This window comes from Scyliorhinus torazame, chromosome 2 (assembly GCF_047496885.1).
Source record: "Scyliorhinus torazame isolate Kashiwa2021f chromosome 2, sScyTor2.1, whole genome shotgun sequence".
In the NCBI taxonomy this organism is placed as follows: Eukaryota; Metazoa; Chordata; class Chondrichthyes; order Carcharhiniformes; family Scyliorhinidae; genus Scyliorhinus; species Scyliorhinus torazame.
Genome location: NC_092708.1, coordinates 250,381,610 through 250,409,143, shown reverse-complemented (window position 1 = coordinate 250,409,143; position 27,534 = coordinate 250,381,610). Strand labels below are relative to the sequence as shown.

The 27,534-nt window shown below is 50.9% G+C and overlaps 1 protein-coding gene across 2 annotated transcripts in view; it reads right to left on the bottom strand.

Moving 5' to 3' along the window:
- LOC140397211 (kunitz-type protease inhibitor 1-like) overlaps positions 1-27,534 on the bottom strand; it is a 98,285-nt gene that overhangs the window by 31,477 nt on the left and 39,274 nt on the right. For both annotated transcript variants that reach the window (XM_072486138.1, XM_072486139.1), the window contains exon 2: positions 21,502-21,653. In XM_072486138.1, coding sequence (XP_072342239.1) covers positions 21,502-21,653 — 152 coding nt within the window. The remainder of the gene's footprint in view (positions 1-21,501; positions 21,654-27,534) is intronic.

Here is a 27,534-nt window from a genome sequence, read left to right as displayed (position 1 = left end):
GTAGGGTATGCTTCTGAAGGGTCGGTGTAGACTTGATGGGTCGTATGGCCCCCTTCTGCACTGTAGGGATTCTATGGAAGAAATCTCAACCCTGATATGAATGTTTAGAACAGTACCCAGATCAAGGGGTTAATCTCCCAATTTGTGATAAGTAGCTGACTGGAAATTTTTGTCGGTCAATTGGGCATGGAAGAAAATTTGAGTTCATAAGTTTTTGTTTCAAGTATAAGTAACCATGGATGTTGTACTTTGAATATCTTCAACATAACTGATTAAGATAGGATACAGTTATGAGCATTATTTATTATTATTCATGGGGAGATGGTGGCGTAGTAGTAATTTTCCTGGATAGTAATCCAGAGGCCCAGGCCAATACTCTGGGATTTTGGTTCAAATCCCACACAGCAGGTGGTGGAATTTAAATTCAATCAATAATCTGGAATTGAAAGTGACAATTGGTTGTCATGGGCACCATTTTAAAAATAAATTTAGAGTACCCAATTATTTTTTTTCCATTTAAGGGGCAATTCAGCGTGCTCAATCCACCTATCCTGCACATCTTTTTGGGTTGTGGGGGTGAGACCCACGCAGACACGGGGAGAATGTGCAAACTCCACACGGACAGTGACTCGGGCCGGGATCGAACCCGGGTCCTCGGCGGTGTGAGGCAGCAGTGCTAACCAGTGCACCACCGTGCTGACCCAAGGTCACCATTATTAATTGTTGTAAAAACTCACCTGGTTCACTCAGGTCCTTTAGGGAAGGAAATCTGCCATCTTTCCCTGGTCTGGCCTACATGTGACTCCAGAGCCCCAGCAATGTGGTCGACTCTGAACTGTGATTAGGGGTGGGCCACAAATGTTGTCCTTGCCAGTGACACCCACATCCCATGAAAGAATTTTAAAAATTACTGGTCTCTGCCGAGGTCATAAGCGCAGCACATTCAAAGCAGTAAAAATACTTCACGGGGGCATGTGCAGTCTAACATCGACACTGAGTCACATGACTGAATCACACAGGAGGGGTGACCAAACAATAAGTCAAAGAAATAGGTTTCAAAGAGCATCTTTAAGGAGGTAATGGAGATGGTGGAGTGGAGAGATTTAGTCAGGGAATTCCAGAGGGATTTAGTCAGCGAATTCGAGTGCTAAAGGCCCCAGCAGCTGAAGGCATGGCCATCAATGGTGGGCTGAAGGACTAGGGATGTAGATAATAGCACTGAAGTGAAGCAAAGGTGCAGCATGACCAGGGTTACCACACATCTCTGGGAGGTGGACCGGGGAAAAAAGACAATGAAGAATAGGCTTGGTTGACTATGTCCAGTGTCACAGAGATGTTAAAGAGCAATAACATAGAAATTAGGAGAAGGAGGCCATTCTGTCCTTTGAGCCTGCTCCACATTCATTATGATCATCGCTGATCATCCAACTCAATAGCTTTCCCCCCATATCCTTTGATCACCTACGCCCTAGCGCTAATCAAACTGCTTCTTGAAAACATACAATGTTTTGGCCTCAATTAATTCCACAGGCCGACAACTCTCTGGGAGAAGAAGTTTCTCCTCATCTCTGTCCTAAATGATCTGGCTCCGTATCCTCAGACTGTGATCCCTGGTTCTGGACTCACCCACCATTGGGAACATCCTCCCTGCACCTACCCTGTCCAGTCCTGTTAGAATTTTATAGGTCTCTATGAGATTCCCCCTCTCATTCTTCTGAACTCTAGTGAATACAATCCTTTGTGATTGTCCCCCACCGTTTTGGATACTGTTGGGGGGAATAGCCTATCAGGGGAAAAGAGCAGCAGCCAGAGCAGTGGCACCACGGCTAGCTCTGATGTTCAGCAGGGAGGTTCAAAGTGCAGAAGAGCAAGAGTAGTGGGGAACTCTATAGTCAGGGGCACAGATAGGTGCTTCTGTGGGCGTGAAAAAGACTCCAGGATGGTATGTTGCCTCCCTGGTGCCAGGGTCCAGGATGTCTCAGAATGGGTAGCGGGCATCCTGAAGGGGGAGGGCAAACAGGCAGAGGTCGTGGTACACATTGGTACTAACAACATAGGCAGGAAGGGGGATGAAGTCCTGCAGCAGGAGTTCAGGGAGCTAGGCAAAAAGTTAAAAGACAGGACCTCATGGGTTGTAATCCCAGGATTACTCCCTGTGCCACGTGCCAGTGAGGCTAAATATAGGAAGATAGAGCAGCTAAACACGTGGCTAAACAGCTGGTGTAGGAGGGAGGGTTTCAGTTATTTGGACCACTGGGAGCTCTTCCGGGGCAGGTGTCATCTGTATAAGAAGGACGGGTTGCATCTAAACTGGAGAGGCATAAATATCCTGGCTGCGAGGTTTGCTAGTGTCACACGGGAGGGTTTAAACTAGTATGGCAGGGGGGTGGGTACTGGAGCAATAGGTCAGAAGGTGAAAATATTGAGGGAGAACTAGGAAATAGGGCCAGTCTGGCTCTGAAGAAGAGCAGACAGGGAGATGTTGCTGAAAACAGCTGGACTGGTGGCCTGAAGTGCATATGTTTTAATGTAAGAAGTATAACAGGTAAGGCAGATGAACTTACAGCTTGGATTGGTACTTGGAACTATGGGGCGGGATTCTCTCAGCCCGGGGCCGGGCTGGAGAATCGCCGCGACCGGTGCGAATCGCGCCATGCTGCCCCGACGCCGGCACGTGATTCTCCACAGAGAGGAGAATCGGCGCCATTGGCGCCGGCGTGGTTGGCACGGCGCTGGTCGTGGGGCGCTCTACGCAGCCGGCCCGCCGATTCTTGGCTCGGGATGGACCGTGCAGCCGTCGTGAAAACGGGGGGGGGGGGTCCAACCCTGGGGGCGGCCTCCGATGTGGCCTGGCCCGCAATCGGGCCCCACCGATCGGCGGGCCAGCCTCTCTGGCTGGGGGCCTCCTTTCCTACGCGACATCCTCTGTAGTCCTGCGCCATGTTGCGTCAGGGCCGGCGCGTCGAAGGAAGCCAATGTGCATGCGCGCATTAGCGCCAGCGCCACTGCTCATGCGCGGATTTCGTAGCGCCCAGTTCGTGCCGGGATCAGCAGCGGAAGCGGCGTTAACCGCTGCAGTGCTGTACTACCCCCCTGTAGGGGCCAGAAATAGTCGCGGGGTCGGCCCGTTCAAGTAGTTTTAAAACGCGACGGCGTTTACGACGGCGTGGGCACTCTGCCGTGGGATTAGAGAATCCCACCCATGATGTTGTTGTCATTACAGAGACCTGGTTGAGGGAAGGACAGGATTGGCAGCTAAACGTTCCAGGATTTAGATGTTTCAGGCGGGGCAGAGGGGGATGCAAAAGGGGTTGAGGAGTTGCGCTACTAGTTAGGGAGAATATCACAGCTGTACTGTGCGAGGACACCTCAGAGGGCAGCGGGGCGATATAGGTCGAGATCAGGAATAAGAAGGGTGCACTCACAATGTTGGCGGTTTACTACAGGCCTCCCAACAGCCAGCGGGAGATAGAGGAACAGATAGGTAGACAGATTTTGGAAAGGAGTAAAAGCAACAGGGTTGTTGTGATGGGAAACTTTAACTTCCCCAATATTGACTGGGACTCATTTAGTGCTAGGGGCTTGGACTGGGCTTCTCAAAACAATATGTAGACAGTTCAACTAGGGAAGGGGATGTACTGGATCTGGTATTGGGCAATGAGCCCGGCCAGCTGGTGGAAGTTTCAGTAGGGGAGCATTTCGGGAACAGTGATCACAATTTAGTAAGTTTTAAAGTGCTGGTGGACAAGGGTAAGAGTGGTCCTCTGGCGAATGTGCTAAATTGGGTGAAGGCTAATTATAACAATATTAGGCGGGAACTGAAGAACCTAGATTGGGAGCGGATATTTGAGGGTAAATCAACATCTGGCATGTGGGGGGGCTTTCAAATGTTAGTTGGAAGGAATTCAGGACCGGCAGGTTCCTGTGAGGAAGAATAAATATGGTAAATTTCGGTAACCTTGGAAAACGTGAGATATTGTAGGCCTTGTCAAAAAGAAAAACGAGGCATTTGTCAGGGCTAAAAGGCTGGGAATAGATAAAGCCTGTGTGGAATATAAGGAAAATTAAGCAAGGAGTCAGGAGGGCTAAAAGGGGTCATGGAAAGTCTTTGGCAAATAGGGTTAAGGAAAATCCCAAGGCTTTTTACACGTACATCAAAGGCAAGAGGGTAGCCAGGGAAAGGATTGGCCCACTGAAGGACAGGGGAGGGAATCTATGTGTGGAGCCAGAGGAAATGGGCGAGGTACTAAATGAATACTTTGCATCAGTATTCACCAAAGAGAAGGAATTGGTGGATGTTGAGTCTGGAGAAGGGTGTGTAGATAGCCTGGGTCACGTTGAGATCCAAAAAGACGAGGTGTTGGGCGTCTGAAAAACATTAAGCTGAATAAGTCCCCAGGGCCTGATGGGATCTACTGCAGAATACCGAAGGAGGCAAGAGAGTAAATTGCTGAGGCCTTGACAGAAATCTTTGGATCTTCACTGTCTTCATGTGATGTCTCGGAGGACTGGAGAATAGCCAAAGTTGTTCCTTTGTTTAAGAAGGATAGCAATGATAATCCAGGGAACTACAGGCCGGTGAGCCTTACGTCAGTGGTAGGGAAATTACTGGAGAGAATTCTTCGAGACAGGATCTACTCCCATTTGGAAGCAAGTGGACGTATTAGCGAGAGGCAGCACGGTTTTGTGAAGGGGAGGTCGTGTCTCACGAACTTGATAAGAGTTTTTCGAGGAGGTCACAAAGATGATTGATGCAGATAGGGCAGTGGATGTTGTCTATATGGATTTCAGTAAGGCCTTCGTCAAGGTCCTCATGGCAGACTGGTACAAAGGTGAAGTCACACGGGATCAGAGGTGAGCTGGCAAGATGGATACAGAACTGGCTAGGTTATATAAGACAGAGAGTAGTAATGGAAGGGTGCTTTTCTGATTGGAGGGCTGTGACTAGTAGTATTCCGCAGGGTTCAGTGCTGGGCTTTGCTGTTCATAGTATATATAAATGATTTGGAGGAAAATGTAACTGGTCTGATTAGTAAGTTTATGGACGACACAAAGGTTGGTGGAATTGCGGATAGCGATGAGGACTGTCAGAGGATACAGCAGGATTTAGATCGTTTGGAGACTTGGGCGGAGAGATGGCAGATGGAGTTTAATCCGGACAAATGTGAGGTGATGCAATTTGGAAGGTCGAATACAGGTAGGGAATATGTAGTGAATGGTAGAACCCTCAAGAGTATTGACAGTCAGAGAGATCTAGGTGAACAGGTCCACAGGTCACTGAAAGGGGCAACACAGGTGGAGAAGGTAGTCAAGAAGGCATATGGCATGCTTGCCTTCATTGGCCGGGGCATTGAGTATAAAAATTGGCAAGTCATGTTGCAGCTGTATGGAACCTTAGTTAGACCACACTTGCAGTGTAGTGTTCAATTCTGGTCACCACACTACCAGAAGGATGTGGAGGCTTTAGAGAGGGTGCAGAAGAGATTTACCAGATGTTGCCTGGTATGAAGGGCATTAGCTATGAGGAGCGGTTGAATAAACTTGGTTTGTTCTCACTGGGACAAAGGAGTTGGAGGGGCGACCTGATAGAGGCCTACAAAATTATGAGGGGCATAGACAGAGTGGATAGTCAGATACTTTTTCCCAGGGTAGAGAGGTCAATTACTAGGGGGCATAGGTTTAAGATGCGAGGGGCAAGGTTTAGAAGAGATGTACAAGGCAAGTTTTTTTTTACACAGAGGGTAGTGGGTGCCTGGAACTCGCTACCAATAGGATGGGAATAGAGGGATATGGACCCTGGAAGTGTAGAAGATTTTAGTTTATACGGGCAGCATGGTCGGCACGGGCTTGGAGGGCCGAATGGCCTGTTCCTGTGTTGTACTTTACTTTGTTCTTTGTTCTAACCAATTCAATCTCTCCTCATATGACAGTACCGCCATCCCAGGAATCAGTCTGATAAACTATTGCTGCACTACTTCTCAAGCAAGACTATCCTTCCTTAGATAAGGAGACCAATACTCCAGGTGTGGCCTCACCAAGACCCTGTATAATTGCAGCAAGTCACCCCTACTCCTATACTTGAATCCTCTTGCCATGAACGCCAACATACCATTTGCCTTCTTTACCGCCTGCTGCATCTGCATGCTTACCTTCATTGACTGTTGTATGAGGACACCCAGGTCTCGTTGCACATTTCCCTTCACTCTCCTAATTTATGGCCATTCTGATATTAGGCTGCCTTCTCGTTTTTGCTACCGAAGTGGATAACCTCACATTTCTCCAAATTATACTGTATCTGCCATTCATTTGCCCACTCACTCAACTTGTCCAAATCACACTGAAGGATCACTGCAGCCTCCACACAGCTTGCCTTCTCACCCAGCTTGCTGTCATCCGCAAATCTGGAGATTTTACATTTTGTTCCCTCATCTAAATCATTAATATATATTGTGAATAGCTGGGGTCCGAGCACTGATCCCTGGGGTACCCCACTAGTCACTGACTGCCAATTTGAAAAACACCCGTTAATTCCTATTTTTGTTTCCTGTCTGCCAACCAGTTTTCTATCCAAGTCAATACAATACCCCTAATCCCAGATGCTTTAATTTTACACGCTAATCTCTTATGCGAGACTTTGTCAAAAGCCTTCTGAAAGTCCAAATGTACCACATCTACTGGCTCCCCCTCATCAACTCTACTAGTAACATCCTCGAAGAATTCCAGTAGATTTGTCAAGCATGTCCACTATTTTCTAAGTGCTCTGCTATAAAATCTTTGATAATGGATTCTAGAATATTTCCCACTACTGACGTCAGGCTCACTGGTCTATAATTCCCTGTTTTCTCTCTTTTAAAATATTGGAGTTACATTGGAGCTACCCTCCAATCTGCAGGGACTGTTCCAGAGTCTATAGGATCCTGGAAGATGACCACCAACGCATCCACTATTTCTAGAGCCACTTCCTTAAGTACTCTGGGATGTAGATTATCAGGCCCTGGGGATTGTTTGGCACAGGGCTAAATCGCTGGCTTTGAAAGCAGACCAAGGAAGGCCAGCAGCACGGTTCAATTCCCGTACCAGCCTCCCCGAACAGGCGCTGGAATGTGGCGACTAGGGGCTTTTCACAGTAACTTCATTTGAAGCCTACTTGTGACAATATGAAATTTTCATTTCATTTTTCATTTCATTCATCAGCCTTCAATCCCATCAATTTCCCCAACACCATTTCTCTACTCATATTGATCTCCTTCAGTTCCTTCCTCTCACTAAACCCTGCATTCCCCAACATTTCTAGTATCTGATTTGTGTCCTCATTTGTGAAGACAGAACCAAAGTATGTATTTAGTTGCTCAGCCATTTGTTTGTTCCCTATTATACATTCCCCTCTTTCTGACTGTAAGGGACATTTGTCTTCACCAATCTTTTTCTCTTCACATACCTATAGAAACTTTTACCGTCAGTTTTTATGTCCCTGCCAGCTTACTCTCATATATTTTCCCATTCTTACTCAATCCCTCGGTCCTTCTTTGCTGAATTCTAAACTGCTCCCAGAACACATCATGGGTGACTTTGAGCTAAGTAGGATCCAAGGTCTGGTCTCAAGTTTATGTGAAGTGAGCCAATGCCAGGCTACCTCACCAATCAGATGCTACTAATGATCTCAATAACTTTTACGTTGGCTGGTGTTACTCGGATGTTTCTTCTACGTTAAGATACACAGCTAACGTGCATTAAAGACTTTGAACACATGTAAGTAGGGTGGGCACCCGATGAGGAGGGGGGTGGGGAGAAACATAGAAACGAGGAACGGGGGGGGGGGGGGGGTAGAGTGATTAGCACTGCTACCTCACAGCACCAGGGATCTGGGTTCGATTCCGGCCTTGGGTGACTGTATGGAGTTTGCACATTCTCCCCGTGTCTGTGTGGGTGCTGCGGTTTCATCCCACAGCCCAATGATGTGCAAGTTAGGTAGGGGAGGTCCCCAGTGGAGGACTTTCTCCGTGAGAGCCTCCCTTTCCCCATCGGATCCTGGCGCGGAGGGTGGTGCGTGCAGCAGTGCCATGCAATCGTAGGTTAAGATAGTTCGACGACTCCCAGGCCGGATGTCTCTTTTGCGGCCTGGGGAAGGCCGTGTCCCATGTTTTATGTAGATTGCCCGAGGTTGCAGCACTTTTTTTGTTATTTGAAGCGGCTGCTCCTCAACGTTTTGTTGCACTTCAGCACCCCTGATCTTTGGTCACCCCGTGCGGTGGGGAGGGTGGGTTGGGAGGAGGACCTCCTCGTAAGCCTGCACCTGACCAATGTGACCTTCAACAGGTCTGGACAGTGGGTGGTTGAGGGGGTCGTCCGACACGACTGTTAGCCCCTCAATTGTGGCTACATTCACAGCTGGGTGTCCCTGGAGAGGGAGCACGCAGTGTTTTCCTGTCGGTTTTAGGCCTTCTGTGGTCGGTGAGCAGTGTGGTGGCATTATTCTGTTTGTAGCAATGCTGGTTGAGCAACAACCATTGGCCAAGATCTGTACTGTCACAAGTAGGCTTACATTAACACTGCAATGAAGTTACTGTGAAAATCTCTTATCTCCACACTCCGGCACCTGTTCGGGTACACAGAGGGAGAATTCAGAATTTCTAATTCACCGAACAGCACGTCTTTCGAGACTTGTGGGAGGAAATTGGAGCACCCGGAGGAAACCCATGCAGACACGGGGAAACGTGCAGACTCCACCAGACAGTGACCCAAGCTGGAAATCGAACCTGGGACCCTAGCGCTGTGAAGCAACAGTGCTAACCACTGTGCTGCTGTGCCGCCATTGGACAGGACACCTAAGTTCTTCTTTGAAAGTTCCTTCATGTCCATCTGGACCTCGGTTTAACATTTCATCTAAACGACAGCACCTCCGATGGTGTAGCACTCCCTCAGTGCTGCACTGGCCATCAGCCAGGATCGTGCACTCAAGTCTCTACCATGGGACTTGAACCCACAATCGGCCGACTTAAGAGGCAAAAGAGTGCCACTCACGGAACAATGGCTCATCAGCCATGTGAGAAAACACCAAGTGCAGCATTTAACTTGCATTTGCCTGTCCAAGTAACACATTTACTCAGCAGTTTCACTGTGAAGACACTGGCCCTTTAAGAACTAAAAGCCAAGAATAGGAAAAACCTGACATTTGGGATCGTGTTAAACACCCAGAGTTCATTATGGTTAGCACTGCTGCCTCACAGCGCCAGGGGCCCGGGTTCAATTCTGACCTCAGGTGACTGTGCAGAGTCTGCACTTTCTCCATGTATCTGCGTGGTTCCTCCGGGTGCTCCGGTTTCCTCCCACAGTCCAAAGATGTGCAGGTTAGGTGGATTGGCCATGCTAAATTGCCCCTCAGTGTCCAAAGATTAGGTGGGGTTACTGGGTTACGGGGATAGGTGGGCGTTTGGGCTTAAGTAGGGTGCTCTTTCCAAGGGCCGGTGCAGATTCGATGGGCTGAATGGCCTCTTTTTGCACTGTAAATTCTATCTCCATTTCAATTTGATGCTAAATCTGCCTCCCCAGCAATTCCAGTTGGGTCAATGACGGTCCAAGTCCCAATGGCTCCGCTATTTATAAGGTGCAGAGGAACATACAAAATGGCTGGAGATGGGTGATCCCGGCTTAAATTAAGGCTGGGGCCTGATAATAGCTTCTTCCATTTCTCAGTTGCCAGGTGGTTCATTGGAATAATCCCTTGGATTCGGGGGCGGGAAGCGGGCGGAGAGGGGGTGAGGAGGGTACTGAGAGGTCAGTTTGGTGGGCAGGTCACTGATCCTGCCCAAAGTGGTTGTGGTCAGGGTGGTGGGGTGGGGTCGTGGCAAAGACCGGCGGAAGTGATCAGAAGGCCCAAGGCTTCCCGGAGGAGCTAGGGGAGGGATAGACACACTCCTGCTCCTCCTGATCCACAAGGAGCGCTGTAAGAAAACAAAGCACAATACCTTCTGGAAGCAGCCTGATTTAAATATGTGAATGCTGTCACCCGTTTCCCCGGGGTGAATCACTGGTATGACTTCAAAACGGGGCGCGCACACAGAGGTTGGGGATATGCACCCGGTTATAATTCTTTAGGTAACCACCCTTTCTCCCGCCTGTCAGCAGGTGTCGGGTTCATATTATGGCCAATGCGGATTTTGAGGAAATGCTACACATTATGGAGTTAGTTAGATGTTGCGCGAGGGATGAGGCAGCATCCAGCTCAGGTTAGAGCATGTCCCAAGGTATTTAGTCCTGCGCCTGGTAGAACTGGCTGGTTTGGTTTCTCTTACACCAACAAAACGCAGGCAGCAAATCGCAAATCAAGACAAAGTCCGCCCATCCCTCTCATTCAGCAGACGTGTGACCCAGACAAACCTCTTATCAAACAGCAAGCTCCTGCTCACTTGTACATACATTCAGTTTCCAGTGCATCCCGGAGAAAGAGAGGCCGTGGAGAAAGGAGGGGAGGGGGGGAGAAATCAAGGGGGAGGGTAGCAAAGGGGGAAGCAAGAGGGGGAGAGAGAGAGAAAGAGGGGGAGAGAGAGAGAAAGAGGGGGAGAGAGAGAGAAAGAGGGGGAGAGAGAGAGAGAAAGAGGGGGAGAGAGAGAGAAAGAGGGGGAGAGAGAGAGAAAGAGGGGGAGAGAGAGAGAGAAAGAGGGGGAGAGAGAGAGAAAGAGGGGGAGAGAGAGAGAAAGAGGGGGAGAGAGAGAGAAAGAGGGGGAGAGAGAGAGAAAGAGGGGGAGAGAGAGAGAAAGAGGGGGAGAGAGAGAGAAAGAGGGGGGGAGAGAGAGAAAGAGGGGGAGAGAGAGAGAAAGAGGGGGAGAGAGAGAAAGAGGGGGAGAGCGAAAGAGGGGGAGAGAGAAAGAGGGATGATGTGGGCATTATGAGGGGGTTGCTGGCAGCGATCCCGGATTTGACCACGTACTAGTTGATCATGGGAGGAGATTATAACTGTGTCCTGGAGCCGAGGGTGGATAGATCGAGCCCCAGATCGATGGGTAGGGTACGAATGTCAAGGGAGTTGGGGAGGTTTATGGAGAGGATGGGTATGGTGGATCCATGGCACTTTCAGAACCCAGGGGGAAGGGAGTATTCCTTCTTTTCACACGTCTATAAGGTGTATTTGAGGATTGATTACTTTGTAGTGAGTCGGGAGATTTTGGTTGGGGTGGAGGGGGCAGTGTATGCGGGGATAGTTATCTCGGACCATGCGCCCCACTGGCTGGAGATTCGGTTTAGAACGGGACGAGAGCAGAGGTCGGGGTGGGGGTTTGACTCGGGGTTGTTGGCGGATGGAGGTTTTTGTGATAAGGTGCGGGCGGCGATTAGGGATTATGTGGAGTTGAATCAGAATGGGGAAGTGTCGGCGGCCATTTTTTGGGAAGCACTGAAAGCAGTGGTCCGGAGGGAAATTATTTTGTTTAAAGCTCGTGCGGATAGGGAAAGGAGGGAGGAACATGACCATCTAGTGAGCGAGATAGTGGAGGTGGACAGGGAATATTCAAGGGTGCCCACCGTGGAGGGATTGGCGAGGAGGAAAAAGTTGCAGGGGCAGTTTGACAGGCTGACAACAGGGAGGGCGGTAGGGCAACTGCGTAGGGCAAGGGGGGTGCAATATGAGGACGGGGAGAAGGCGAGCTGCATGCTGGCGCAAGCTGTGGAGGCAGGCTGCGTCCAGGGAAAAATTGAAGAAACGGACTGGGGCTAGGGTTGTGCTGTCGGAGCCGGGGAAGATAAACAATACGTTTAGGGATTACTACCAGGGACTCTATGAGGCAGACTCGGGAGGAGAGGAGGGGGACATGGGGCGCTTTCTGGGCAAGCTGGAATTTCCCCAGGTGGAGGAAGCAAAGAGGCAGGCGTTGGAGGAGCCCCTGGGGCTGAGAGAGGTGCTGAATAGTATCAGGGGTATGAAGTCGGGGAAGGCCCCTGGGCCGGATGGGTACCCGGCGGAATTTTATAAGGAGTTTGCATCATGTCTGTTGGGGGCGTTTAATGAAGCACTGGAGAAGGGGGAATTGCCGGACATGATGACACAGTCACTAAACACACTAATCCCCAAAAAAGGGAAGGACCCAGCGGAATGTGGGTCGTATAGGCCTATATCACTATTGAACACGGATGTGAAAGTATTGGCTAAGTTGTTGGTGGGGAGGATGGAGGAGTGTGTCCCCAGGGTGGTGGCAGAAGATCAAACAGGCTTTATGAAGGGCAGGCAGCTCGCAAGTAATATAAGATGGCTGTTGAATGTGGTGATGAATCCATCGGGGGCCCTGGTACCGGAGGTGGTAGCGTCCATGGACGGGGAGAAGGAATTTGATCGGGTTGAGTGGCGGTACTTGTTCAAGGTTTTGGGAAGGTTTGGGCTGAGATTTGTGGCATGGGTGCAGTTGCTGTATGTGGCACCAAGGGCGAGGGTGAGGACAAATGATATGAGCTCACGAAGCTTTGACTTACACTGGGGTACAAGGCAGGAGTGCCCACTTTCACGACTGCTGTTTGCGCTGGCCATAGAGCCATTGGCGATGGCTCTCAGGGGGTCGGCAGAGTGGCAGGGGATTATGAGGGGATAGAGGGAGCATCAGGTGTCGCTCTATGTCGATGACCTCTTGCTGTATGTTTGTATATGGAGAGTATGGGAAGGATTATGGGCCTGCTGGGGAGGTTTGGAGGGTTCTCAGGATACAAGCTGAATGTAGGGAAAAGCAAGGTATTCCCACTAAACGAGCTGGGACAGGGGGCTAATTTAGGGGGGATGCCATTTATGGTAGCGAGGGATAGGTTTAGGTATTTGGGGATTCAGGTCGCGAGGGAATGGACGGGGCTCCATAAGTGGAACTTAACAAAGCTGGTGAAGGAGGCTAGGGAGGATCTTAGGAGGTGGGATACACTGCACTTAATGTTGGCGGGGAGGGTCCAAGTGGTGAAATAAATATTCCGCCGATCTTTACACCAAAGACCTTTTTTCCCGAAAGTGGACACAATCATTTTGGACTTTGTATGGGCAGGGACGGTGCCGAGGGTGGGAGCCAGAGGGAGTAGGCGTTGCTCAACTTGCTTCAGCTTGCGGCAAATGTGGACAAGGTGTGGCGGTGGTGAGAAGGTGAAGGGGTAGAGTGGGTGAGGATGGAGGAGGAATCTTGTAAGGGGTATAGTTTGAGGGCTATGGTGAGGGCAGCATTGCCAATGGCTCCGAGTAGGTATTCAGGGAGCCCGGTGGTGCAGTCCATGGTGAAGATATGGAATCAGTTGAGGAGGCTTTTTAGGGTAGAAGGGATGTCGGTGCTAACGCCATGAGAATCATGGATTTGAGCTGGGGGGGGGATGTCTAGTGTATACAGGAGGTGGAGGGAAGTGGGGCTGGTCAAGGTGATGGATCTGTATTTGGAGGAAGGGTTTGCCAGTCTGGAGGAGCTAAGGGAGAGGGTAGAGCTGCCGAGGGGGAATGAGTTCAGGTATCTGCAGATTAGGGACTTTGCGCGAAAGGTCTGAAGGGGGTTCCCTGGTTGCCAGGATACACCTGCTGGAGCGACCGCTGCTTCCGGATGTGGAACGTGAGGGAAGAATTGGTGATATATACAAGTGGCTGGGGGATCAGGGAGGTGAGCGGGTGGTGAATATCAAGGAGAAATAGAAAGCGGAGTTGGGAGGGGAGATCAGTTTGGGAGTATGGAGTGAAGCACCGAGTAGGGTAAACGGGACTTCCTCTTGAGCAAGGATGAGCCTGATACAGTTTAAGTTGGTGCACAGGGTGGATATAACTCGGGCGAGAATGAGTGCGTTCTTTCAGGGGGTAGCAGATGAGTGTGAGAGGTGTGGGCGGGGGCCAGCGAATTACATGCACATGTTTTGGGGTTGTGAAAAGTTGGGAAGATTCTGGGCGTGAGTCTTCGCCACCTTAGCCAGGGTAGTGGAGGAGGTGGACCCGGACCCTTTGGTGGCGATATTTGGGGTTTCAGAGAAGCCGGAGCTCATGGAGAGGGGGAAGGCCGATGTCGTGGCCTTCGCCTCTCTAATTGCACGGCGGCGAAGTTTGCTGGAGTGGCAATCGGCATCACCACTGGGGGTAGCCGCTTGGTTGGGTGACCTGTACGACTTCCTGCGATTAGAGAAGATAAAGTATGAGTTAAGGGGCTCTTCAGGGGGGTTTGAGGAAAGGTGGGGGATGTTTGTGACTGTTTGAGGGGCTGTTCGTCGCAGTTGTGTTGAAAAAGAGGAAAAATCTGTACAGACTGTATACTTGATTGTTGGGAAGTATGTTTCCCGGGGTGTTTATTCGTTGTAACATGTTTCGATGCAGGTTTGTCATAAAATACATTTTTAAAAAATCATTGATATAAATAACAAATAACAATGGACCCAGCACTGATCCCTGAGGCACACCGCTGGCGTCCTAGGGTTAAAGTGCTAAATTGGGGGAAGGCTAACTACAACTAGATTAGGCAGGATTCGGAGGCTGTTTGGGAGAGGCGGTTTGAGAGTAAATCCACATTTGGCATGTGGGAGTCTTTTAAGGAACAGTTGATGGGATTGAAGGACAGGCATGTGCCGGTAAAAAAAGAAAGACAGGATTCAGGAACCGTGGATGACTCAGGAAATTGCAAGTCAGTCAAAAAGAAAAAGGACGCATCCACGAGGTCTTGGCAACTAAAAACAGATGAAGCACTTAAAGAACACAGGGAGTAGAAAAGGGGTCACAAAATGTCCTTGGCAGACAGGATTAAGGAGAATCGCATGGCATTTTATTCTTAGATTAGGAACAAGAGGGTAGCTGGAGAAAGAGTTGGTCACTCAAGGATAAAGGAAGGAATTTGGTAGAACCAAAGGAAGTAGGTGAGATCCTGAATGAGTATTTTGCATCGGCATTCACAAAGGAGAGGGACACATTGATTGGTGGTGTCTCAAGAGGGATATGTAAATACTTTAGAACAAGTCGTTATTACGAGGGAGGAAGTGTTTGGTGTGTTAAAAAGCATCAAGGTAGGGGCGGCACGGTGGCGCAGTGGTTAGCATTGCTGCCTCACGGCGCCGAGGTCCCAGTTTCGATCCCAGCTCTGGGTCACTGTCTGTGTGGAGTTTGCACATTCTCTCCGTGTTTGCATGGGTTTCGCTCCCACAACCCAAAGATGTGCAGGGTAGGTGGATTGGCCACGCTAAATTGCCCCTTAATTGGAAAAAATGAATTGGGTACACTAAATGTATTTTTAAAAAGCATCAAGGTAGACAAATCCCCAGCGCAGATGGCATCTATCCCAGATTACCGAGGAGACAAGAGATGAAATCGCTAGGCCTCTCTCTCACAGAAATCTTTGTTTCGTTGTTGGCCACAGGTGAGGTCCCAGAGGATTGGATGATAGCCAATGTTGTCCCGTTACTTAAGAAGGATAACCCAGGTAATTGTAGGCCAGTGAGCTTGACGTCAGTGATAGTGAAATTGTTGGAAAAGATTCTCAGAGATAGGGGCCGGGATTCTCCGTGTCCGCGACGGGTCAGAGAATTTTCGGGGGCACGGGAAATTCCCGCCACGCTGCTCTGACGCCGGGCCGCCGATTCTCCGGCTGCCGGTGATGCTCCGCGGGCGACGGGCCGAACTGTCACCAAGTCCCATCGGCGTTGTTCAAACCTGGTGCCACCCGGCAGGAGCTCGGACCCGCATCCGCTGGTGGTGGGTGGGGGCGGGAGATCTGACACTCTGGGGGGGGTGGGGGCTTCCACAGTGTCCAGGCCCGCGATCGGTGGCTTCCGATCGGCGGGCGGCCGCGATCTGGAGGGGGCCAACCTCCATCCGCGCAGGCCCGCTGTTAGGTCCCTGACATGTTGCTCCGTGCCGGCACGGAGACGGCAACCACGCAAATGCGCCGGCGCGGAGATGGCAACCACGCGCCTGTGGCGGTGCAGAGACAGCCATCGCGCGCATGGGCAGACCCGCATCGGCCATGCAAGGCCGCCTTTCGCCGCCGGAGCAGTGCGCAGCACTCCGGTGCCGTGCTAGCCCCCTAAAAACCGGAGAGTTGCTGGGCCAGGAGGCCCGTTGTCGCCGGCGTACTCCACGCCAGTGTTTACGCCGGTGTCAACACTTGGCCGAGAATCCCGGCCAGGATCTATGCACATTTGGAAGTGAATGGTCTTATTGATGAAAGACAGCATGGTTTTGTACGAGGGAGGTCATGGTTCACTAACTTAATTGAGTATTTTGAGGAGGTGACAAAAATCATTGACGAGGGAATTTGTCTACATGGACTTTAGTAAATTATTTAACAAAGTCCCTCATGGCAAGGTGGTGCAAAAGATTAAATCACACAGGGTCAGGGGTGAACTAGCTGGATGGATTCAGAACTGGCTTGGCCATAGAAGACAGAGGGTAGCAGTGGCTGGGTATTTTTCCGAATGGAGGTCTGTAACTAGTGGTGTTCCGCAGGGATCAGTAGTGGGATCTCTGCTCTTTGTAATATATATATAAATGACTTGGAAAAAAAACATAGCTGGTCTGATTAGCAAGTTTGCGGATGATTCTAAATTGCGGATAGTGATGAAGATTGTCAGAGAATACAGCAGGATATAGATAGGATGCAAAATTGGGCAGAGAAATGGCAGATGGAATTTAACCTTGACAAATGTGAGGCGATGCATTTTGGTAGATCTAATTCAGGTGGGAGCTATAAAATAAATGGCAGAACCATCAGGAGCACAGAGACACAGAGATCTGGACTTGCAGGTCCACAGATCCTTAAAAGTGGCAGCACAGGTGGAAATGGTGGTAAAGAAAGCATATGGCATGATAGGCTTCATCGGATGGGGCATTGAGTATAAAAGTTTTCAAATTATGTTAGTTATATAGAACGTTGGTTAGGCCTCATTTGGGATACTGTGTCCACTTTTGGTCACCACACTACCAGAAAGACATGGAGGCTTTGGCGAGTGTACAGAAAAGGTTTACCAGGATGTTGCCTGGTATGGAGAGTATTAACTATGAGGAGAAATTGAATAAACTGGGATTGTTCTCTCTAGATAGACAGAGGATGAGGGGCGACCTGTTAGAAGTTTATAAAATCATCAGGGGTATAGATAGGGTGAACAGTTGGAGGCTTTTTTCCAGGGCGGAAATGACAATTACAAGCGGGCACAAGTTCAAGGCGAGGGGGGATAGGTTCAATGGAGACGTGCAGGGGATGTTTTTTTTACACACAGGGTGGTGGTGGCCTGGAATGCACTGCCAAGTGAGGTGGTTGAGGCAGGTACGTTAGCGGCTTTTAAGACTTATCTCGATAGACAGATGAACAGACGGGGTATAGAAAGATACAGGCGGTTGGTCTAGCTAGGACACGTGATCGGCACAGGCTTGGAGGGCCTAAGGGCCTGTTCCTGTGCTGTTCCTTTTTGTTTTTTACAGCAAATATGCAAGCCATGTGAGTATTACATTGCATTGTGGTATTGCCAGGGCAACTGTGGTGGAGCAATCACAAAATAAACAAATCACGAGTTGATCATTATTCCCATTCAGTCGAAACTACAGCAACCTCCATTTTGCACAAAAGCTAATGATTCAACATCCAAATTTTCTGTGTCCTTCTGGATGGAACGAGGGTTGGACTTAGTACTGAGAATTCTGATTGCAGCCTGCAGCACACTTCCAGCTACTGGCTAACCTACATACAACTACTCATATTTACATAGTGTCCTTAACCTATTGCTAATATCCAAAGGCCTGCGACGGGAGCCATCATCAAACATAACTTAGTACCCAGCCACATCGAGATATTAGGACAGGTGAACTTGGTCAAACAGGCAGGTTTAAAGATTATCTAAAGGGTGGACAGTGATGATTTGCAGAGATTTGGGGGAGTACTCCGGAGTCCAGGGCCCAACTACCAATGGTGCTGCAATCAGACGGTCACAACGGCCCCAATGCCTACATGCCACAACACCCTGTACTGCCATTTCTAGTTTTCATTCGCTTCCTAGTCATAATTTAGTTGTGGGCGGCAGGGTTAGCACTGCTGTCTCACAGCGCTAGGGACCTGGGTTCAATTCCAACCTTGGGTGACTGTGTGGAGATTGTAAGTTCACCCCATGTCTGTGTGGGTTTCCTCCAGGTGCTCCTCCAACGATCCAAAGATGAGGAGGTCAGGTGGATTGGCCATGATAAATGAGAAAGCGCGACAGAGAGAGGGAGCGCGACAGAGAGAGCGCGACAAAGAGAGAGAGAGCGTGACAGAGAGCGCAACAGGGAGAGAGAGCGCAACAGGGAGAGAGAGAGCAGGACAGAGAGAGAGAGAGCGAGACAGAGAGAGAGAGAGAGAGAGCGGGACAGAGAGAGAGAGAGCGGGACAGAGAAAGTGAGAGCGGGACAGAGAGAGAGAGAGAGAGAGCGGGACAGAAAGAGAGAGCGGGACAGAAAGAGAGAGCAGGATAGAAAGAGAGAGCGGGACAGAGAGAGAGAGAGCGGGACAGAGAGAGAGAGAGAGAGAGCGGCACAGAGAGAGAGAGAGAGAGAGTGGGACAGAGAGAGAGAGAGAGAGCGGCACAGAGAGAGAGCGTGGGACAGAGAGAGAGAGCGGGACAGAGAGTGGGAGCAAGAGAGAGCGAGCAAGAGAGAGAGCGCGACAGAGAGAACAAGGGCGAGAATGAGAGCGAGTGAGAGAGAACAAGAGCGAGAACGAGAGCAAGAACTGAGCGTGAGTGAGAACAAGAGCGAGAGAACGAGAGTGAGAGCAATAGAGAGAAGGTGCGACTGAGCGAGAGAGCTAGAGAGAGACAGAACAAGAGGGCAACAGAGCAAGTGACAGACAGCGTGACAGAGCAAGAGACCGAGAGAAAGAACGTGACAGAGTGAACGAGAGATAGAGCAACGGGGAGAGAGTGAACGAGAGAGAGCGATAGAGTGAGAGCGATAGAGTGAGAGCAACAGAGTGAGAGCGAGAACGAGTGGAGAGCAAGAGAGAGGGAGCGAGAGAGAGGGAGCGAGAGGGAGCGAGAGAGAGGGAGCGAGAGAGAGGGAGCGAGAGACAGCGGGCGAGAGCGAGCTTGTGAGAGCGAGAGCGGGCGAGAGCGAGAGCGAGAGCGAGAGCGGGCGAGAGCGGGCGAGAGCGAGAGCGAGAGCGGCCGAGAGCGAGAGCAGGCGAGAGCGAGAGCGGGCGAGAGCGAGAGCGGGCGAGAGCGAGAGCGGGCGGGCGAGAGGGAGAGAGCGGGAGCGGGAGAGAGCGAGAGCGGGAGAGAGCGAGAGCGGGAGAGAGCGAGAGCGGGATGTCATGATATTCAAACACACACATCATGATAGACACACCAACAGATAAATCAGGACACACAACACCACAACCAATCACAGACAAAGACAGGAAACATATAAAAGCACAAACACGACACCTGGTGGACAGTATTAGCTGGAGACGAGGACAAGGACAGACCTGCTACATGACACACTCAGGGAGACAGCACGTGCAGAGTATCCAGAACAAACTGTATATAAGAGTTAAAATAAAATAGAGTTGTACCACATACAACTGTGTTGGCTCATCTGTGCACCAGAGCACCCAACACCACACGGGAGAGAGCGAGAGCGGGAGAGAGCGGGAGCGGGAGAGAGCGAGAGCGGGAGCGGGAGAGAGCGGGAGCGGGAGAGAGCGGGAGCGGGAGAGAGCGGGAGCGGGAGGGAGCGAGAGCGGGAGGGAGCGAGAGCGGGAGGGAGCGAGAGCGGGAGCGGGAGAGAGCGGGAGCGGGAGAGAGCGGGAGCGGGAGAGAGCGGGTGCGGGAGAGAGCGGGTGCGGGAGAGAGCGGGTGCGGGAGAGAGCGGGTGCGGGAGAGAGCGGGTGCGGGAGAGAGCGGGTGCGGGAGAGAGCGGGTGCGGGAGAGAGCGGGTGCGGGAGAGAGCGGGTGCGGGAGAGAGCGGGTGCGGGAGAGAGCGGGTGCGGGAGAGAGCGGGTGCGGGAGAGAGCGGGTGCGGGAGAGAGCGGGTGCGGGAGAGAGCGGGTGCGGGAGAGAGCGGGTGCGGGAGAGAGCGGGTGCGGGAGAGAGCGGGTGCGGGAGAGAGCGGGTGCGGGAGAGAGCGGGTGCGGGAGAGAGCGGGTGCGGGAGAGAGCGGGTGCGGGAGAGAGCGGGTGCGGGAGAGAGCGGGTGCGGGAGAGAGCGGGTGCGGGAGAGAGCGGGTGCGGGAGAGAGCGGGTGCGGGAGAGAGCGGGTGCGGGAGAGAGCGGGTGCGGGAGAGAGCGGGTGCGGGAGAGAGCGGGTGCGGGAGAGAGCGGGTGCGGGAGAGAGCGGGTGCGGGAGAGAGCGGGTGCGGGAGAGAGCGGGTGCGGGAGAGAGCGGGTGCGGGAGAGAGCGGGTGCGGGAGAGAGCGGGTGCGGGAGAGAGCGGGTGCGGGAGAGAGCGGGTGCGGGAGAGAGCGGGTGCGGGAGAGAGCGGGTGCGGGAGAGAGCGGGTGCGGGAGAGAGCGGGTGCGGGAGAGAGCGGGTGCGGGAGAGAGCGGGTGCGGGAGAGAGCGGGTGCGGGAGAGAGCGGGTGCGGGAGAGAGCAAAAGCGGGAGAGAGCAGGAGAGAGCGGGAGAGAGCGAGAGCGACGGAGATAGAGAGAGATAGTGAGCGACAGAGATAGAGTGTGACTGAGAGACACGAGACCGAGCAAGAGAGACAGAACAAGAGCGACAGAGAGAGTGAGAGACATTACAGACAGACAGAGAGAGCGAGCGATAGAGAAAGGGAGACAGAGAGAGAGAGAGAGAGACAAAGACAGGGAAGAGCAGAGAGGGGGACTGACAGAGAAGGGGACTGACAGAGAGGGAGGCAGGGAGACATAATCATAGAATACCTACAGTATTCTGTGATTCGGTCCATTGAGTCGACACTGACCCTTCGAAAGAGCATCCTACCTAGGCCCACTCCCCTGCCCTATCCCCGTAATCCCGCCTGACCTTTGGACATTAAGGGACAATTTAGCATGGCCAAACGTCCAACCAACGCATCTTTGGACTGTGGGAGGAAACCGGAGCACCCGGAGGAAACCTACACAGACACGGGGAGAACATGCAGACTCCGCACAGACAGGCCACCCAAGTTTAGAATTGAACCTGGGTGCCTGGTGTTACGAGGCAGCAGTGCTAACCACTGCACCGCACCACAGACAGGGAGACAGACAGAGAGACAGACAGGGAGGGACACCTAGGAGTTAAATGAAAAAGAATGCAAAGATGGATGGGGGTACGTGGGGAAGGGAAATGGAGTTTTGGGGCTCAGTAGGCCTTGCTTGTTAGCGAGTAAGGTTTGAGGGACCAAATGGTCTCCTCCTGCGCCTAATTCATGTTTGCTCGTGCAGGAACAGTTATAACAAAGGCTGCCTAGAAGATTTAACAAAGGTTTGATACTGGAATGAAAGATCCGTTGAGATAGAATGCACATTTGCAAACCTGTAAAGGTTCCTCCTATTAGCTGAAATAGAGATATTAAAACTCAGCATTGGATGGCTTACTCTATTGAATGCGTTGTTTTGTCTCTCTCAGTGCATACATACCTGTAACTTCACAGAGAGGTTTCCGTGCAGAAGGCTCCAATCAAAACTGACAATTTTAAAGTCATCTCTACTCTCCACTCCACTGAGTGTGACTTCCTCATCCGGCTGCACAATTCGATCCCTCCCAGCATTTGCCACTGGACGTTTATCACCTACAATAGCGGGAAAAATAAAGATCATTAAGGGCTGGTAGAAACACGCTGAACTGGAGCCGCATGGGGTTTTGGACAACCTGGAGCTCACTCGCATTTACACTTTTAAAAAACAATTTATACATTCCCAAATACAACATTGGACAGCAATAACATTTAGCAGCATTGACCACTTCCGCTAACCACTGGGAAATAGTTCATTCACTGAGAGAGGATGAGGGCAATAGCCAGGACGAGGGTGAGAGTGAGGGAGAGATAGAGAGCGAGACAGAGCAAGACAGAGTGAGAGACGACAGAAAGAGTATCCAGTCCATTTGAAATGTTCTGTGGGTGGAATAGGTCCCGCGGCTGTGAATGTGGATAACAATGTCATAATGACCAGATAATCTGAATTTCTAATTGTGTGACGTTGATTGAAGGATAGATATTGGCTGGGACACCAGGACTCCCCTGCTCTTCTTCAAAGTACGAAGTCTTACAACACCAGGTTAAAGTCCAACAGGTTTGTTTCGATGTCACTAGCTTTCGGAGCGCTGCTCCTTCCTCAGGTGAATGAAGAGGTATGTTCCAGAAACACATATATAGACAAATTCAAAGATGCCAAACAATGCTTGGAATGCGACCATTAGCAGGTGATTAAATCTTTACAGATCCAGAGATGGGGTAACCCCAGGTTAAAGAGGTGTGAATTGCATCAAGCCAGGACAGTTGGTAGGATTTTGCAGGCCAGATGGTGGGGGATGAATGTAATGCGACATGAATCCCAGGTCCCGGTTGAGGCCGCACTCATGTGTGCGGAACTTGGCTATAAGTTTCTGCTCGGCGATTCTGCGTTGTCGCGCGTCCTGAAGGCCGCCTTGGAGAACGTTTACCCGGAGATCAGAGGCTGAATGCCCTTGACTGCTGAAGTGTTCTCCGACTGGAAGGGAACATTCCTGCCTGGTGATTGTTGCGCGATGTCCGTTCATTCGTTGTCGCAGCGTCTGCATGGTCTCGCCAATGTACCACGCTTCGGGACATCCTTTCCTGCAGCGTACGAGGTAGACAACGTTGGCCGAGTCGCACGAGTACGTACCGCGTACCTGGTGGGTGGTGTTCTCACGTGTAATAGTGGTATCCATGTCGATGATCTGGCACGTCTTGCAGAGATTGCCATGGCAGGGTTGTGTGGTGTCGTGGTCACTGTTCTGAAGACTGGGTAGTTTGCTGCAAACAATGGTTCGTTTGAGGTTGCGCGGTTGTTTGAAGGCAAGTAGTGGGGGTGTGGGGATGACCTTGGCAAGATGTTCATCGTCATCAATGACTTGTTGAAGGCTGTGAAGAAGATGTCGTAGTTTCTCCGCTCCGGGGAAGTACTGGACGACGAAGGGTATTCTGTCGGTTGTGTCCCATGTTTGTCTTCTGAGGAGGTCAGTGCGGTTTTTCGCTGTGTCGATCGACAGTTCCAACGCGCCACAGCGAAAAACCGCACCGACCTCCTCAGAAGACAAACATGGGACACAACCGACAGAATACCCTTCGTCGTCCAGTACTTCCCCGGAGCGGAGAAACTACAACATCTTCTTCACAGCCTTCAACAAGTCATTGATGACGATGAACATCTTGCCAAGGTCATCCCCACACCCCCACTACTTGCCTTCAAACTACCGCGCAACCTCAAACGAACCATTGTTTGCAGCAAACTACCCAGTCTTCAGAACAGTGACCACGGCACCACACAACCCTGCCATGGCAATCTCTGCAAGACGTGCCAGATCATCGACATGGATACCACTATTACACGTGAGAACACCACCCACCAGGTACGCGGTACGTACTCGTGCGACTCGGCCAACATTGTCTACCTCATACGCTGCAGGAAAGGATGTCCCGAAGCGTGGTACATTGGCGAGACCATGCAGACGCTGTGACAACGAATGAACGGACGTCGCGCAACAATCACCAGGCAGGAATGTTCCCTTCCAGTCGGAGAACATTTCAGCAGTCAAGGGCATTCAGCCTCTGATCTCCGGGTAAGCGTTCTCCAAGGCGGCCTTCAGGACGCGCGACAACGCAGAATCGCCGAGCAGAAACTTATAGCCAAGTTCCGCACACATGAGTGCAGCCTCAACCGGGACCTGGGATTCATGTCGCATTACATTCATCCCCCACCATCTGGCCTGCGAAATCCTACCAACTGTCCTGGCATGATGCAATTCACACCTCTTTAACCTGGGGTTACCCCATCTCTGGATCTGTAAAGATTTAATCACCTGCTAATGGTCGCATTCCAAGCATTGTTTGGCATCTTTGAATTTGTCTATATATGTGTTTCTGGAACATACCTCTTCATTCACCTGAGGAAGGAGCAGCGCTCCGAAAGCTAGTGACATCGAAACAAACCTGTTGGTCTTTAACCTGGTGTTGTAAGACTTCGTACTGTGCTCACCCCAGTCCAACGCCGGCATCTCCACATCATGGCTACCTTCTTCAAAGTGGCAGCACAGGATCTTTCACATCCAGCTGAGTAGGCAGTGGAGACTTCAGTTCAACGTCTCATCTGAAGCTTGGCACCTCTTGAGAGTGCAGCACTCCCTCAGCGCTGCAGTGGTGCATCAGCCTAGATTTTGAGTGCCCGAGCCAGAGACTTGAACCTGGAACCTTGTGATTCAGAGGTAAGAGTGCTACCAGCTGAACCCCATGGCTTTACTCCTGTAATGGACAACCCGAGTTTGCTGTGGTCTAATTACTGTTTTCCTGTGGTACCTGCTCACCTTTCCTCCACTTTTCAATGCCAGTGGTACATGCCATTCGAACCTTCGTTCAATTGCCTCAATAATAACTTTTCGGTTACAAATCTACAACGTGGAGATCTTGGTCTGCCATTCTCGCAGCTCCATCGGAAAACATTCTGGACTAGGATGACCGCACCAAGAACGTTCAATGCCAGAGTCGACAAACCCCAGGACTGCAGCACGTTGAGCAAATTGTGAGCTCTTCAGAGTCGGGTTGTTCGAGGGCGGACATCGATGATGTACAGGAAACGCGGGAGGGCAGGCATACCTGGAACTGCGCCAAGGATTGGAGCTCCCAGCTCCCTTCATCCTCTCAGTGATAAGAGTGCGCATTTGTGTCACGTCAACAGAAACATGTGGACATTGGCAATTTGGTTCGAAGACCCTTAGCCGTATCAGCAATGGCTCAACTGGTAGAACCCTCAGCTCTAAATCAGAAAGTCCCATGCCACAAACTTGAGCACTTAATCGAGGCTGACACTCTAGTGCAGTACTGCACTGTCAAAGGAACTACCCTGTGGAAGAGGTTTAAAGCAAAAACCCTTCGGGTGGAAAGATTCCGTGGAAGAAAAGCCGGGCAGCTGTCCACAATGCCCTATTTATCTCTTGTTACAAGCTGGCAGTGAGGGACCAGTAACGTTTTGTTTAAAATAGATGAAATTTGAAATCTCAGGTACCTACAGGTTTTAAACAGACAAAATAATTTTTGCTATAGAAGAGTCGAAGCAGTCACTAATATCTCCCTTTACACTCTAAACATCCAGAATTAACCGAGATAAACATGAATCAACATGGAAATTGTGGTCAAATACACCACAAACTGCAGGTTAAATGACAGATACAACCAACACAGATCCCGCTAGTTTTCTCAGACATTCACTCAAGCATCAGTGATCCCTGTGAGTCACAAAATATCCATTAAAATCTGTCTTCCTCATGAGGGATTTCAGTTCATCTCCTTCAAGGATACAGCCTCTCAGTTCCCTCAACAGGGACTCCAACTCAGCTTTGAAGACCTCTTGCTTCTTCTGCCTGCAATGCGCTGACAGGCAACTAGGCCCCAGCTGAATTTTCCCCCTACTCCCCTGCCAGCTGCTCAATCTTTTCTCCCGAGATTGCATCCCACTGGGCTTACAAGACTGCACTCCAACTCTGATCGCCGACTTTTCTTTGCCCCAGTTCTCATCTTCAGGGAGCAGGAAGGCCACGGTGGTGCAGTGGTTAGCACTGCTGCCTCACAACGCTGTGGACCCGGGTGGAATTTACACCTCTGGCGACTGCGTGGAGTCTGCACGTTCTCCCAGTGTCTGCGTGGGTTTCCTCCCACAGTCCAAAGATGTGCAGGTTAAGCGGATTGGCCATGATAATGTCCAAAGTGTGCACATTAGGTTGCATGGATTGGACGGGGGAGTGGAACTTAGTAGGGTGCTCTTCTGGAGGGTTGGCGCAGACTCAGTGGTCTGAATGGCCTCCTTGTGCAATGTAAGGATTCTATTAACTTCCCTGAGCTGACGGGGACTTCCGGTGGCGGCATGGACGAGGAGGTCTCACGTTGGGTGGCTCCTGCACGAGGCTTGATTTTCTAGAATTTAATGCCCGGTCCCAGGGGCAATTTTGCAACAAATAAGTGCAGGAAGATATAAGGAAGGAGGGGGATGTCTAAAAATCAGAAGATCGCCGCTGTGAAAAGGGGGGGGGCGAGTGAAGGTTCGCCGTCGAGCAAAAGGGTCAGCTTGGCAACTGGAAAGATGGCGGAGGCTGGGTCGCTGGGTGGGGCCGCGTCGCTCACGGCAGAAAAGATGACCACGGTGATGGTTGTGGAGTTTGAAAAGCAGTTTGAACATGGAGGTTATTGATGGCAGCAACCTAAATGAGTATGCCACCACCGTCACAGACTCCATCAGCAAATGTGTGGACGACTGCGTGCCAAAGAAAGTAGTACGCATGTTCCCCAACTGGAAACCATGGCTTAATCGGGAGAGTGACTCCCTACTGAAGGCCAGGTCTAAGGCGTTCATGTCAGGCGACCCTGACTTATACAAGAAATCCAAGTACAACCTCCGCAAAGTCATCCGGGAAGCCTAGAGCAATATCAGACCAAGCTCGATTCACAGACTAGCGTAACAAACTCTCGTCGGTTGTGGCAAGGCCTGAATGGCCTCCTTGTGCAATGTAAGGATTCCCTGAGCTGACAGGTTACAAAACGAAGCCGAGCAGTATCTCCAGCAGCAGCGCACCCCTCCCCGATGACCTCAATGCATTCTATGCTCAGTTCGAGCAGGAAACCATCAAACCGCTGTCGAGTGCCCCAGCAGCCCCGGACACACCCATACTGACCATCCAAAGTCAGATCGGCCTTCCTGAAAGTGAACCCTCGGAAGGCAACGGGTCCGGACAGGATGCCTGGTTGTGCACTCAGAGCCCCTGCGGACTAGCTGGCAGACGTATTAGAGGACATCTTTAACCAATCCCTACTCCGCTCCGAGATCGCCACCTGCTTCAAGAAGACCACCATCATACCGGTGCCAAAGAAGAACCAAGCAATGTGCCTCAACGACTACCGTCCGGTGGCCCTGACATCAATCGTAATGAAGTGCTTCGAGAGATTGGTCATGAAGCACATCATCACCTCCATACTCCCAGAACGGCTTGATCCACTGTAATTCACATACCGCCGCAAACGGTCCACAGCAGTCGCCATCTCCCTTGCCCTACACTCATCCCTGGAGCATCTTGACAACAAGGATTCCTACATCAGACTCCTATTTATTGACTACAGCTCCGCCTTCAACACCATAATCTCAGCCAAGCTCATATCAAAGCTCCAAAACCTAGGACTTGGCTCCTCACTCTGCAACTGGATCCTCGACTTTCTAACCCACAGACCACAATCAGTAAGAATAAACAACAACACCTCCTCCACAATAGTCCTCAATACTGGGGCCCCGCAAGACTGCGTACTTGGCCCCATACTAAACCCCCTATACACACACAACTACACACACGACACAAGCACCAATCATCCATAAAGGATAGGATAAACACTTTGTTGGTTCATTTATAAGATTTGGCTCTAACTCCATCGCCAGGTTTTCTGACGACATGAG